The following is a 12451-nucleotide window of genomic DNA, read 5'->3' on the forward strand; positions in this document are numbered from 1 at the left end:
GCTGAAGCTTATCATAGAAAAAAGCACCATGTAATGAATCCAAACAGGACCAAAATATACTATCATTATTTAAAAATAACTTTTGCATCGACTTTATCATGCTACAGCCGCGACGATCGTAATAAATATATGGTAGAAAAAATCAAACTTTCGATAACTGATAGCGATAATATACTTTCGATGACGAAATTAACTTGCACGATCTATCATAACATTTCAGAAGCAAATCGAATGGATACAACAACTCATGACGCTGTTGTTTTCGATGATAATGATGATACAATTTGTAGAACCAACGGATACGGAAGTAGAGAAGAGTGAGTTTTATTATAGAAGCTATTGTATTGAAACAAATAAATAAATGCGTATTGTAATGAGTTATTCAATATATGTTAGGTTGAGGAAAAAGAAATCCATTGTTTTTCGGTATATGACTATAATTGATATCTTACGTTGTATAAGGGATCGCGTGGTGGTAGAAAAATGATTCAGACAGTTAAATGATTGCTTGACTCAGTTTTGTTTGAGTGAGCGTCAACGATTGACATCAGCAAGTAGAATACTATTCACTATATTTTACAGTTTCACTTATATGAAGCCGAAAATGAAAGTTAGGTGACTGTAAATTTGTAGATGATACTGAAACTACCGATCAAAAATTTTGGTTTCGTTAATTCCGTTAGCGATAGAAAAGAAATAGTGTTCTATCAGGACAACGTTAGATTTCACCGATAGCAACTCGTCAGTAGTTCTGGAAGAACGATCGTGAGTTCCATTCCATCCATCTTCTAAATGGCATTTTTTCAAGACTAACGGTGAATGAACTTGTAGTCTGGAAGTTTACGTTGAAGTAATGATTTTTTCGTTCCAGCCTGATACGCTGTATTTAATTACTGTAGAGTCACATTTTAGAGTATCCAGATTGGTTTTCAATCATCTCGAGTATATTGAATGCTTCAAAACTATTTGCAACAGTTTCCACACCCAGAATCCTCATCTAATCATACAAAAATAACACATCAGTTGATGAAAGCCGGTCGACGATGGCATGGTTCATTGAACAGGTGGTTCGGATTCTGGACTGGCCAACATGTTCAACAAATTACAATTGAATCGAGAATCTGTGATGATATACGAAAAGTATATGAATACAACAAGCCCTTTTGAAGATGAGAAGAACTCAAGTGAGTTATTTTATCTGTTTAGAATGAGACATATCTTTCAACATGTCACAACTTGGTTGAGAGCACGTCAAATACGTCGTTTGGTTAAATTCAAAAAGTACCTATGCATTTCAAAATTGATGTAATTCATGAGAAGTTGATAGTAATTTGGTAATGATGTAATAAATTCCCTTCTTGTTGTGAACTTTGTTTTTTAATGTTCTGCGCCTGATCAAAACAATAAAGGTTATAAATTTATTCTTATAAACCAACATATTTATAATATTTTTTATATTATTATATCAACAAGCTTTCACATATAACTGGAAACTGTGCGTTTTAGTTGCGTTTATGAAGCATGTCGAAGTTGGAGATGTTTTTCGTTCAAATTTTCTGGGAACCATACATCGGTGCGATTTATGTAATGAAGCTTCACCAGCTTATCGTAACCGGTGGTTTTAGATAATTGTGGCGAATCTGCTATGTAATGTACTGAGATTTCTAACACAAACTTCCCGGACAACCCATATTATTAGTTCTACTTGTTATTTCTTTCTATCATTTCCTTGAATTGCCAATTGTTGACTCTTTGGTCAACAACCTCGACCGTGCAACCTTACTTCCGTTACAAGGAGAGAAATGACCATGGATTTTATACCTCTGTGAATCTTCATTAATTAGACTTACTGGTTGATATTGAATTATAGAGCCTTTAAACTCTGAGAGTTCATTCGTCTCTAGTAATTAAACTAGGCTCGATACCAATCCTAAGGAAGTGCTGATGTTCTGATCTTAGAAATTTGTTCAACGAATGAATAGTTGTATACAATACAGATAAATTGTGTTCAACATATGAGTTTGGTTCGAAATAGTACCTAAATTAGTTCATCTATCCACCACTAGGGTGCGCATTTGTATTGAATTTGAAAAAAATGACTGACCCATCGTACGATCTGAGAAGAAAAAAAACATCAAAGAAAAACAGTGGGGGTTTCTTCTGGACTAGCGAGAACCCAAAAATTAGATTTAGAGCAGTGGTTGTTCGAAACTTCTGTCAGCATGGTATCAACAGTACTGAGCGAAGCAGGATAAAGGGTTGCAAAAATGATTAATGATGCTTTGCAAACTTTTCTCCCACACTTCATTCGGCTACTTTCATTGTTGATAAAAGTATTTCATACAAAGCGTCCGATGCCATTTAGATTTGCCATTGCCGTATTCTGAATTTTGTAAAAATTTACACAGCGGAAGTTTCTTTATTTTTGGTATGCAATCAGAAACATAAGTCATAAAATGGATTTCAAATTTCACTAGAGTTAGTTTGAGCGTAGCTAATTTTCTATGTTTCATTTTTTATGCCGACTGTCAAAAGTTGGATTGTTCAGGCATACAAGTCTATCAAAAGTAATCCGGCTCTTTTATAGAATTCCATAATATCCAACGTTTGGGACGGGACATGTGCTGTCAGTGATATGTGCCCCTTGATTTTTCTTCTGTATTTTATGCCAGCAGTTGCCTTTTTCTTTGCGCTCTATGTTTTGAATTCTTGCAGAGAGCGGTTGAATGACGTGAATAATCATTAATCAAATTGCAAGAAAGCAAGTAAACACAAATAGATATTCGTTGGGGCGTCCGTATAGAAGGAATAAAACCGTTTCATATAATTTTCTATATTTTAATGTGAACTTTTCTGTTTTCTGTGTACTGTGTTAGTGACGCACCTATTAGTTTACATAGAACTTTTCTGTGGCAAACATAACGAAATATATGAATTTTTCTATTACGAATAGTCTTAGGGGCTTCTATGGCTGAATTGGTAATGTCATACATAACGTGCTTAGAGCTTCTGGTTCGATTTCCGTTCACTGTCGGCGAATTTCTCATCAATGAAATTCTCTCGTACTCTCACTGGTATATTTATTTATTCAACAATACTTGTCTATGAGCCTTTGGCTCTTAAAGACTGACTAGCTTAACTAGCAATATTTTGGTGTTTTTAAATTCAAAACTTTAATCAATAAATAAGGTATATATACATTTTAACAAAACCATGCAATTGTGATCGTTGATGCGTATCTTTGATCTCAACTAAGTACCTACTAATGAAAATGGCAACATTTGGGAGAAGAAATGGAAAAATATAGTATATCTTATAGTCATATACGAGAGTCGTTCAAAAAATAAGTTTCAGTGCCCCAGAACTCACGGAAAAATAAAGGTAGGACAAAAAACAAGATGATTTTCGTAATCTACGTTTTATTTTCTATTTTTCTACATAATCGCCTTTGATTTTGCACTACGATAATACACCAGCGCATCGATCGATCATTCTGAACGAATTTTTGACCAAAACTGGCACGAATGTGATTGAGCAAGCACCGTACTCTCAGAATATGGCGAAAAATACCTTTTACTATTTCCGAAACTCAAATTTCGGCTTCGTGGGACCCGTTTTGACAGCATTGAATACATAAAAACAAAATCGCCGCGGGAACTAAAGACAATTAATGAATACAGTTAAGGTACACCGGGGCAAGCTGAAACATGGAGTAAGTTGAAACGAAAGCCATTATTTTACTTTACGTCGTTCGTGAAATCAAAACGAATATTTTTGCGCACTGACTTGATCGATCCGAAAACCCTGATTTTTCTTGAACATATTTTCAGAATTGCACATCCGGTACTCAAATAGTGATAATTTAGTGTACTGATTTTGAAAACTAAACCAAATTTTTTTTTTCCGTATAAAACTTACATTTACATTACATTTAAACTTACCCTATGTTCTTTCAACCCTGGGGTAAATTAAAAAGCAGTGAGAATCGACTATTTTTTACATTTTGCTGCTGGTTTTAATGTATGAACTCGTGACGGATGTTATTTGTCTATGATTTCTGTACGAATGGATTATGACAAATTAGAAAAAATAGACACATTTTCATTTCGTTCCTCAGTATGTCAGACAAGTCAAATTTGATAAATTTTCAACTAGGGTTCACATAACGCATATTTTATACTATTTTCAACTTTCTCTTTTCCACGTAACGCATAAAAAACGGTCTTTTTTGGATTTATTTTTAAACCAGCTTCGATAAGGCATTCCATCTTCCCTTCCTGAGTGCGCTACGAATATTTAATATCCGAATGATCTCATAAAGCTCATTAGTAGCCATTACAAATGGCTTTACTCTGACATGAAAGCGTCTAAAATAGTGATGTTGATTCTATTGTTTCGGATTTTAATCTCTAGTATGTAGTTTACATTTTGCGTATACCAGATTCCTCTCCCACTTCTCACGTGCATCAAAACCCTTTTTTCCAATTGGTAACATTAGGTTGGGGAAAAAGAGATCCGTTATTTTTGCGCGAAACTCAAAACTTTATTTAAGGGGGTCCCCTGTCTGGAAGGACGAAAAATAATTAATCTTCGTGATTTTTTTTCGAATGTTAGGAATAAAGTAGAAATATTCGGGTATTTTGGTTATTGTTTAAGGTATATTTGAAGATGCATTTTTCATTTTTTGAGTGCACGAATAATGATTATAAAGCTGTTGACAGTAGATGCTGTTTGAAAATCGGAACCTTGCTTGTGGTATCGGTTCTGAGGCGACGGGTTGTCGCAGAACAAATCCCAATGAATATTTTGAAACGTTAGGACAATACCTAAAGCGTTACATAGGGGTTTTTGAAAATTCGAAATATTGCCAAAAATGCGACCATTTTTGTTAAAAAATAGTTATTTTTCATGGAATATTACTGTTTAGAGGCTAATAGAAAATCGAAAAAACGAGATATATATAAAAACGGCTATGTAACGCTTTAATTAAATCATTTTACATACTGATAAAAACATTTCAGCCAAATCGGCCCAATAGTTCTTGAGATATCGATACCATCAGCTGAAAAAACATGGTTTCGTTTTAAAATTCGTACAGCAATACTATATCCCTTGAGGTGATCGCTTAATTTTGGCTGGAATTTTCCAACGAAATCAAATATCGAAAAATTTTTTTAGGATAACATTTCCGAGGGCATAAGCTTCCCAAAAAGCAAAACAAAAAAAATCGATTTCTTCGACCTTTCAGACCGGGATCTCTTCTTAAGATGTTTCGGATTATCCGATTTGGATCACATATACACCGTTTTGTTACCGTTGTTTGTTCCCTTAATCCCAATTCTTTATCACTCAGGAAGTTTTGCAATGTGAGAAACAGGTGGTAATCGACATATGGTGAAGGTACTTCCCAACCAAGCTTCCGGTGTTTCTAGCGAGTCACTACAGACGTGTGGCCTTGTGTTGTCCTGATGGAACACAACACCTCTTCTGTTGACAATGGTGGCCGTTTCTGGACAACCGCTAGCTTCAAACGGTCCAATTGTTAACAGTAGAGATCTAAATTTAGCGTTTAGCCATGCGGAAACAACTCATAATGAATGATTTATTTCAAGTCTCACTAAACACACAGTGGAACCTTCCTGGCCGATAGTTTGGCCACCGTTCGCGCTGCTTCAACACCGATCGACAACGATCGTTTTCGCACAATATTGCCGAATATAACCTATTTCCCATCCCCAGTCACCATCCACCATCTTCGCCGTTATCAAAGAAAAACTATAAAATGTGTAGAATGAATCTCTCTGTTGACTTTGCATTGTTAACACCATGTAACTCACAACAGAATGAAGCAAACAAAAAACAGCAAAATATTTGTATAGTGTTATTTGTTTGTGTGTTTTTTTTTAAATGATATTTTTCGGAACATTCAATGAAATAGCGAAAGTCATCTTTAATACCATGTATATGTTGCAAAGAGATTTAAGTTTAGTGATTTTTCAAGATAAAATTCAAGTTGAACTTCCAACAAATCCTGTGAACTTGGCCTTATAAAAAATGATTTCAAATGTGTTTGAAAAAGTACATGTCTTCAGAAGGGACATATTTTGATAGATATAATATAAATTTAGATAAATCCCTTTTTTTAGAAACATAAATTCCCGGTATAAATATTTCGTTTGCATTGGTCCATGCTGGTGATTGTTGACTCGTTTGCATACACACTCGTACACCCATGTCTCGTCGCCAGTAATTATGCGTTGAATGAACGTAGGATCAGAATTTAACCGTTCAAGCATACCTTCAGCCACTCGACTGCGAAGAATTTTTTGAAGAAAATTGAACACAAACACACTCGACGTGCAGTGACTTTTCTCATCATGCCTTCCGCTTTCACATCAACCAAAATATGACGAACGGTCTCGTGAGAGATATTTAATTCACGGGCTAGCTTTCTCAAACTTCATCAGTTGAGGGCCTTGACATGGCAAATCGTTCATCCTTTCTCGGCTGTCTTTGAATGCCTCATACCATTCATATACCCCTGTTTTCAACATGGTTGAGTCAGCAAATGTATTCTGCAACATATTCAATGTTTCGGCACAAGAAATTCTGTTTCCAATAAAAATTTTTACATAATATCTTTGATCAATAGAATTATCCATATCAAAAATCTCCTAGCAAATAAAGCTCACTTGTTCTTGATGACGCTGTGTACAAACTGAACGACAGATCGCGCTCAAAATTGGTATTAAGACCACTGGCAGTAGTACCAACTTAAAAAAAAAGTAAAATGTTCATGTTTGAGTTGCCGCCACCATGAGTACAAAGTTTTAAAAAAACCGGGGAGGATCTCTCAGCGGCCAGCTGTGAGTGGCATTGCTTTATAAAATAACACACTCACTGATGATTTTTTTATTATTATTTGAGATTTTTGGGAGAATTTCATGAACCAATCCACTTGTAGTAACTATGAATTTAGACAAGTTTGTTGTTAATGTACTGCATTGTGATGATGCATCGATCGCCTGTTATCGATTCCCAACATCTACCAGATGTATGATATTGTAAATGAACACGTATATAAGCAGTTGAAGAAACGGGATGCCATTTCGGAAAAAATACGTTTTATAAGTGATACGAAGATCGAGCTAAACGTCGGTGTATGTGAATTGTTGGTAAGTGGGATATTATTTAAATTTATTGGCGAAAAAAGACGAATCAAATAAATTCAAATAATAAGTATGGACGATCGAATAAAAATCATAAACATTATATTGATCAGCTTATATTAGTTAGGCTCCAGGGAGAAGTATTATCAGAACTGATTCCACGATATAAAGGCAATAAATCTATAGTAATAGCTGAACAAGAAAAAATTAAAATAAAATAAAATAAAATAAATTATATGTGTACTGCAAAAGTTTATGTGCATTTTTTTATACTACTTTAAATTCTTAAATTTTCGTAAGGCTAAGATCGATCCAAACCAGCAGACTTGCTTCTACCACCACACGTTCAAGGTCGTATTATTTAGGTTTCTGTGGGACTAGCACCCGGCGACCTTCGTCCTACACAAAATATTTTTTTAAATTTAAATAAATAATTTCGAACATGCACGTTTTCTTCCGATTTTTAATTGTATATACTATATATGACCAATTTAAATTACAACTGATTTTTTAAAGGGCGTAATTAAAATGATTCATCTTTCTTTCAATAAATTGTAACTCAAAAACCAGATGTCTGATTACACAAAGTTATTGGAAAATCAATAAACTGTTTAAGAAAAATCACATTTCTAATGTACTGTTAAAAAATCATTCCCAAAAATAATATTAAAAACTTTTATATCTTTATGTCGTCTATAGTAAGTTCTTCTAACATATCGTCGAGGTCTTCACTTGCGTATAGTTCCTGAATATCCGAACATCCGGAACTCGATGAGATAATACTCGAAACAGAATCTTCGCAATCGACTGAACAGAATATTGCATATTCTCCAATAAAATTGCAGTTATTCATCGTCATCGAATATAGTATATAGAGCAAGTACGCTCGGTTGAATTTCATTTTTTATGATCATTGACAACACTGTACAATTGGCTGAAAATTTATTTTTATAAGTTTTCTAATCAGCAGTCAGTTGATTTCATTCGGATTCAACAGAAAAGTAGTCCTGAATCGAACCCGTATTCTCTATTATCGCTGCTTATTTCTCTAGCGCACCGAGAATTGAATTTGGGCCCGCAAGAAACTCGACCGATTCGCTCTGGGCGACGAAAGTGTTAATAATATACATCATTCCTCCGAGGTATGTGCGCGGACGAATTGTCAAACGACCAATGTTGTTGACATTTCCCTCCGAATTTATTGCACTTCTTGGACCACAGTTTTTATTGGTAGTATTTGATTATGTTCATATATTCAGATTAAGATTATAATGCCTTTAAAAGTTATGAACATACTATATATATATTTTTTTAATAATTCGTTTATTTGTACAGGCTCAGTTACATAGGTTTAAAGAAGCCAAACTCTCAACTATACTTTTACTATTAACATGTTTTCTTAATTCTACGGTTAATGGAATAGGAAACCGATTACTCGCGGTCGACTCGAGTTTAGAAGGGTGACACATTTTCTTTAGGAAAAGGATGGGATGTAAGGAGATTGTAACCATGTTCACACTCACACTCACACTCACTTTCACATTCATACTCACACATCACACTGAATTCTTAAACTATCCTCACATCTAATATGTATTAACAATTTAACTTATTCTAATGTTAGGGAACCGATAGCTCGTGAAGGACGAAAAGGAGGAGAAAATGGGGGGGAAAGGATGTAAGAACAATCACACTCGAAGATCGATATCTTTAAGGAAAACATATATTTGGGACATGTAATCAAGGTCTAACCGAGCCAACACATCTCTCACCGGCACATTGGGCTGCCTTCCTCGAGCCCGAAGGGAGTTTTCTAAATTCGATCTGGCGACAAGATATAGCTTGCACGACCAAACAACGTGTTCGATGTCGTGGTAACCATGGCCACAAACGCAGAGATTGCTGTCGGCAAGCTTGAAACGAAAAAGCAGCGCATCTAAAGAACAGTGATTGGACATGAGTCGGGAGAAGGTCCGAATAAAGTCCCGACTCAAGTCCAGACTTTTGAACCATGGTTTGAGGCTAACCGAGTGGAACCACCGGCCCAATTCATCTTCGTTCCACTTGCGTTGCCAGTTAGCGATGGTATTTTTACGAACTAAAGAATAAAATTCATTGAAGGCGATTTGACGCTGATAAATATCGCCTTCAATTGCACCTACCTTTGCTAATGAGTCAGCCCTCTCATTACCCGAAATGGAGCAATGTGAAGGGACCCAGACAAAGGTAATGACATAACAGCGTCTGGATAAAGCACTCAAAATTTCTCGTATTCTCTCAAGGAAGTACGGCGAGTGCTTTTCCGGCCTCACTGAACGGATAGCTTCGACAGAGCTAAGACTATCCGTTACAAAAACATACTATATATAATGCAATATAAAATATCAGCGAGAATATTTTTATCTTCAAAAAGTTGGTTCCTATCACACACTATGCATGTATCTGTACTTCTACTACTGCAAGGAATTCGGTAGTGATTGCATGCGGCTTCTTCAACAAGATTACCTCTTTGAGTTTGCGTTTGCATTGTTTACCTGATATTTCAACAACCTTTTTCATTGGACGTCCCCAAGGGAGTCTCGAAGTAACATTAGAAGTATGATAATCCAGTTAATCCTTTTATGGAGCTGCCGGAACTAATTTTGTATACCTACCGAGCTATTCCCAATTGTGAATTATCCTTTATTTATTTATGAGTTTAAAGGATTCAGAAGTCAAGATCATTCCGGGAAATGACTACTGTGCCGATGTACCCTCTCTCTTTGTTGTTCCAAAGTCGGAAAAAAATGAATGGTCTGTGATATTTAAGCATTTATGTTCTTAAAACGATGTATGCGTGCAAAATTCATATATTTTGGTTCATTAGCTCATCAAGTAGTTGTAGGGTTTTCTACACACAAACATAGTTTCATTCGAAGTATACTATGGCAAATAATGTCTTAATTGTAATGTGGTATAAAAACTAATTTAAAACCAATGGCACCAAGCCAATAATGGCTATACTACTCTTGCAATTGTACACTTATCAAACGGTTTTTGTACAGTTATTTACATAATTTGTCTTTGATTCTTAAACCTACATCACTGTTTCGTCCGAATTTTTCTGATAAATACATGAAAATTAGCTCCCTCATTCAGGAGCCAATTTACTTTATAATTACATCTATCTTGAACTAAATTATTATTCAGTATTTCCTAATCTACGACGATACTTATTTATTGTTTAATATCAATGGTAAAAATCCCTAGGTGAATAAAAAAATATCCCGCAATACTTCATTCATCATTCGCATCAATCGTTCCATAGATCAAGTAAACAAGCCAGAGTATAAATTCACCGAGCATGTTGCTCGATGTTGGAAAAACAATTTTCCTAGATTGTTTCAGAAAAAAATAAATACAAAACCATATTGTTCATCTGCTTATGGAAATGAGACTAAAATCGGTGGATTTTTCAACTTAATAAAAGTGAGCAATTCACGCCTGTTTATTTACCATCGCGAATGGATTTTCTAAAGAGCTGTTAGATCATAGTCATTTTTAATACTAATGGAATGTGCGACTGTAGTATTTACGTTGCCCGTAGCCGACGTGTTCTTTAAAAGTGACGGCTGCTGTTGGCCGTGAGACGTCGAATCTTGGCTTATATTATTGTTAGTGTTATTAGGAGGGAGCACTCCTGTGACGTCCGATGAAGAAATATACGGAACTGAGGTAAGATTACTTCCATTCAATGAATTATGGATGTCCGTCATGCTTTCAAGGCTCTCGGTGCGATGGCACTGTTTGATCGGAAATTGTTATAAGACATTTTATTTTCTTCCATATGCACAAATACTTACTTCGCTTGGAAGACTCATTTGCTTCTTCGCGTTTGATAAACTTGACGTGTTCGCCTTACGACCTTTTTTCCCTTGGCCGCCCGTTGAGTTAGATGTGGTGTTGTTTTTACCTTGATCTCCGTTTTTCTTTCGTACGTTTTTCGTATTCGGCAGTTTGTTATCTTTTTTCCATTTCATCCGCCGATTTTGAAACCATATTTTAATCTGACGCTCTGACAGAACCAGTGTGTGGGCTATTTCTATCCGTCGTCGTCGTGTCAGATAACGATTGTAATGAAACTCCTTTTCCAGTTCTAGAATTTGATGCCTAGTGTAGGCGGTGCGTTGGCGTTTCGGTTCCATTCCTGGCTGAAATGAGCCGTTTGCTGAAAGAAAAAGGAAGAAAAAATGAATATAAATGGCGTGGCTGTCTGATTGCAAGCTCCAAGAAATTGATATTAGCACTTTTTATAAGAACTGCTTGACATGGTATCAACTGTGATAAACGAATGCCGCATCTTCATATAACTCAAACAAGTTGGAATGAATAATCGAGAGATATATTCCCGAATGTCTGATTCCGCTTCTTTCGAATGACACACAAAGCTCTGCTTGATTGACACGAAAAGCATCTGACGGGTGTCTTATTTTCTACGAGGAGCTTATGGTTGCACGTCACTTGCTTTGACTCGTGCTCCTCAAGACTCGTCATGATATGAGCCTAAACCTGGCGAAATTTGTATTAATATCTGGTTGGCGAAAACAATTCACTTTTTAATTTATTTGTCCTATACGATATGGCGTATTTAGAATGATTCATCTGGACTGTATTTAAATAAGATTCAATTGTAATATTTCATATTGTTCTAATTATTAGGGTGCGTTGCTATTCGGAATAAATAACGAAAATACAAGGTGCCCCAAGTAATGAATGTGGGGTTCTTTCGTCTTATTCGCTCTTCCTCATTGTTTGTGATTTACTCCCAAAAGTGGAATAATATTCAACTGCAATGAAAACGCGTGTAAATCAATTGTAAAGTTGTGTGATTTCTTTCTTATGTAAAGAGCTTCAGAAGTCAATCAATAGACTGTGATATTTTTGATAAACACATCTAGAATATACTTTTGAACTTTCCCGGATTTATCTCCATGAACACACACATTCATTTGTTCCCATAATTGGAGTAAACCACACTATTGGATATTTTATGTTGGCGGAAGAAATGCAACTTTGGATCTCTAGTTATCATTATGAATGATGACGAATATATCCTAACTATTCACCTGTACATATAGTTTAAACTCGATACACAGCAGTTATCTGTCCGGTGAATGTAATGTGGATTGGAGACAAACCGGTCTCCTTGGCATACTTATCTAGTTTCAAAGCCTTGCATTTTGCGATTTTCTCATTCCCCTGTCTGTAAAGTTACTTGCGGATCGATACAGCTAGAATGACTT

The 12451-nt window shown here is 35.5% G+C and overlaps 1 protein-coding gene across 1 annotated transcript in view; it reads right to left on the minus strand.

Moving 5' to 3' along the window:
- Nucleotides 1-10030: 10030 nt before the first annotated feature.
- Nucleotides 10031-12451, minus strand: part of LOC129761167 (homeotic protein deformed-like) — an 82552-nt gene continuing 80131 nt past the window's right edge. The window contains exons 7-8 of the mRNA XM_055758881.1: nt 11012-11376; nt 10031-10951 (exon numbers count right to left, since the gene is read on the minus strand). Of these exons, the coding sequence (XP_055614856.1) occupies nt 10682-10951; nt 11012-11376 (635 nt within the window). The 3' untranslated portion in view covers nt 10031-10681. The remainder of the gene's footprint in view (nt 10952-11011; nt 11377-12451) is intronic.

The sequence above is a fragment of the Toxorhynchites rutilus genome, chromosome 1 (assembly GCF_029784135.1).
Source record: "Toxorhynchites rutilus septentrionalis strain SRP chromosome 1, ASM2978413v1, whole genome shotgun sequence".
NCBI classification, from domain to species: Eukaryota; Metazoa; Arthropoda; class Insecta; order Diptera; family Culicidae; genus Toxorhynchites; species Toxorhynchites rutilus.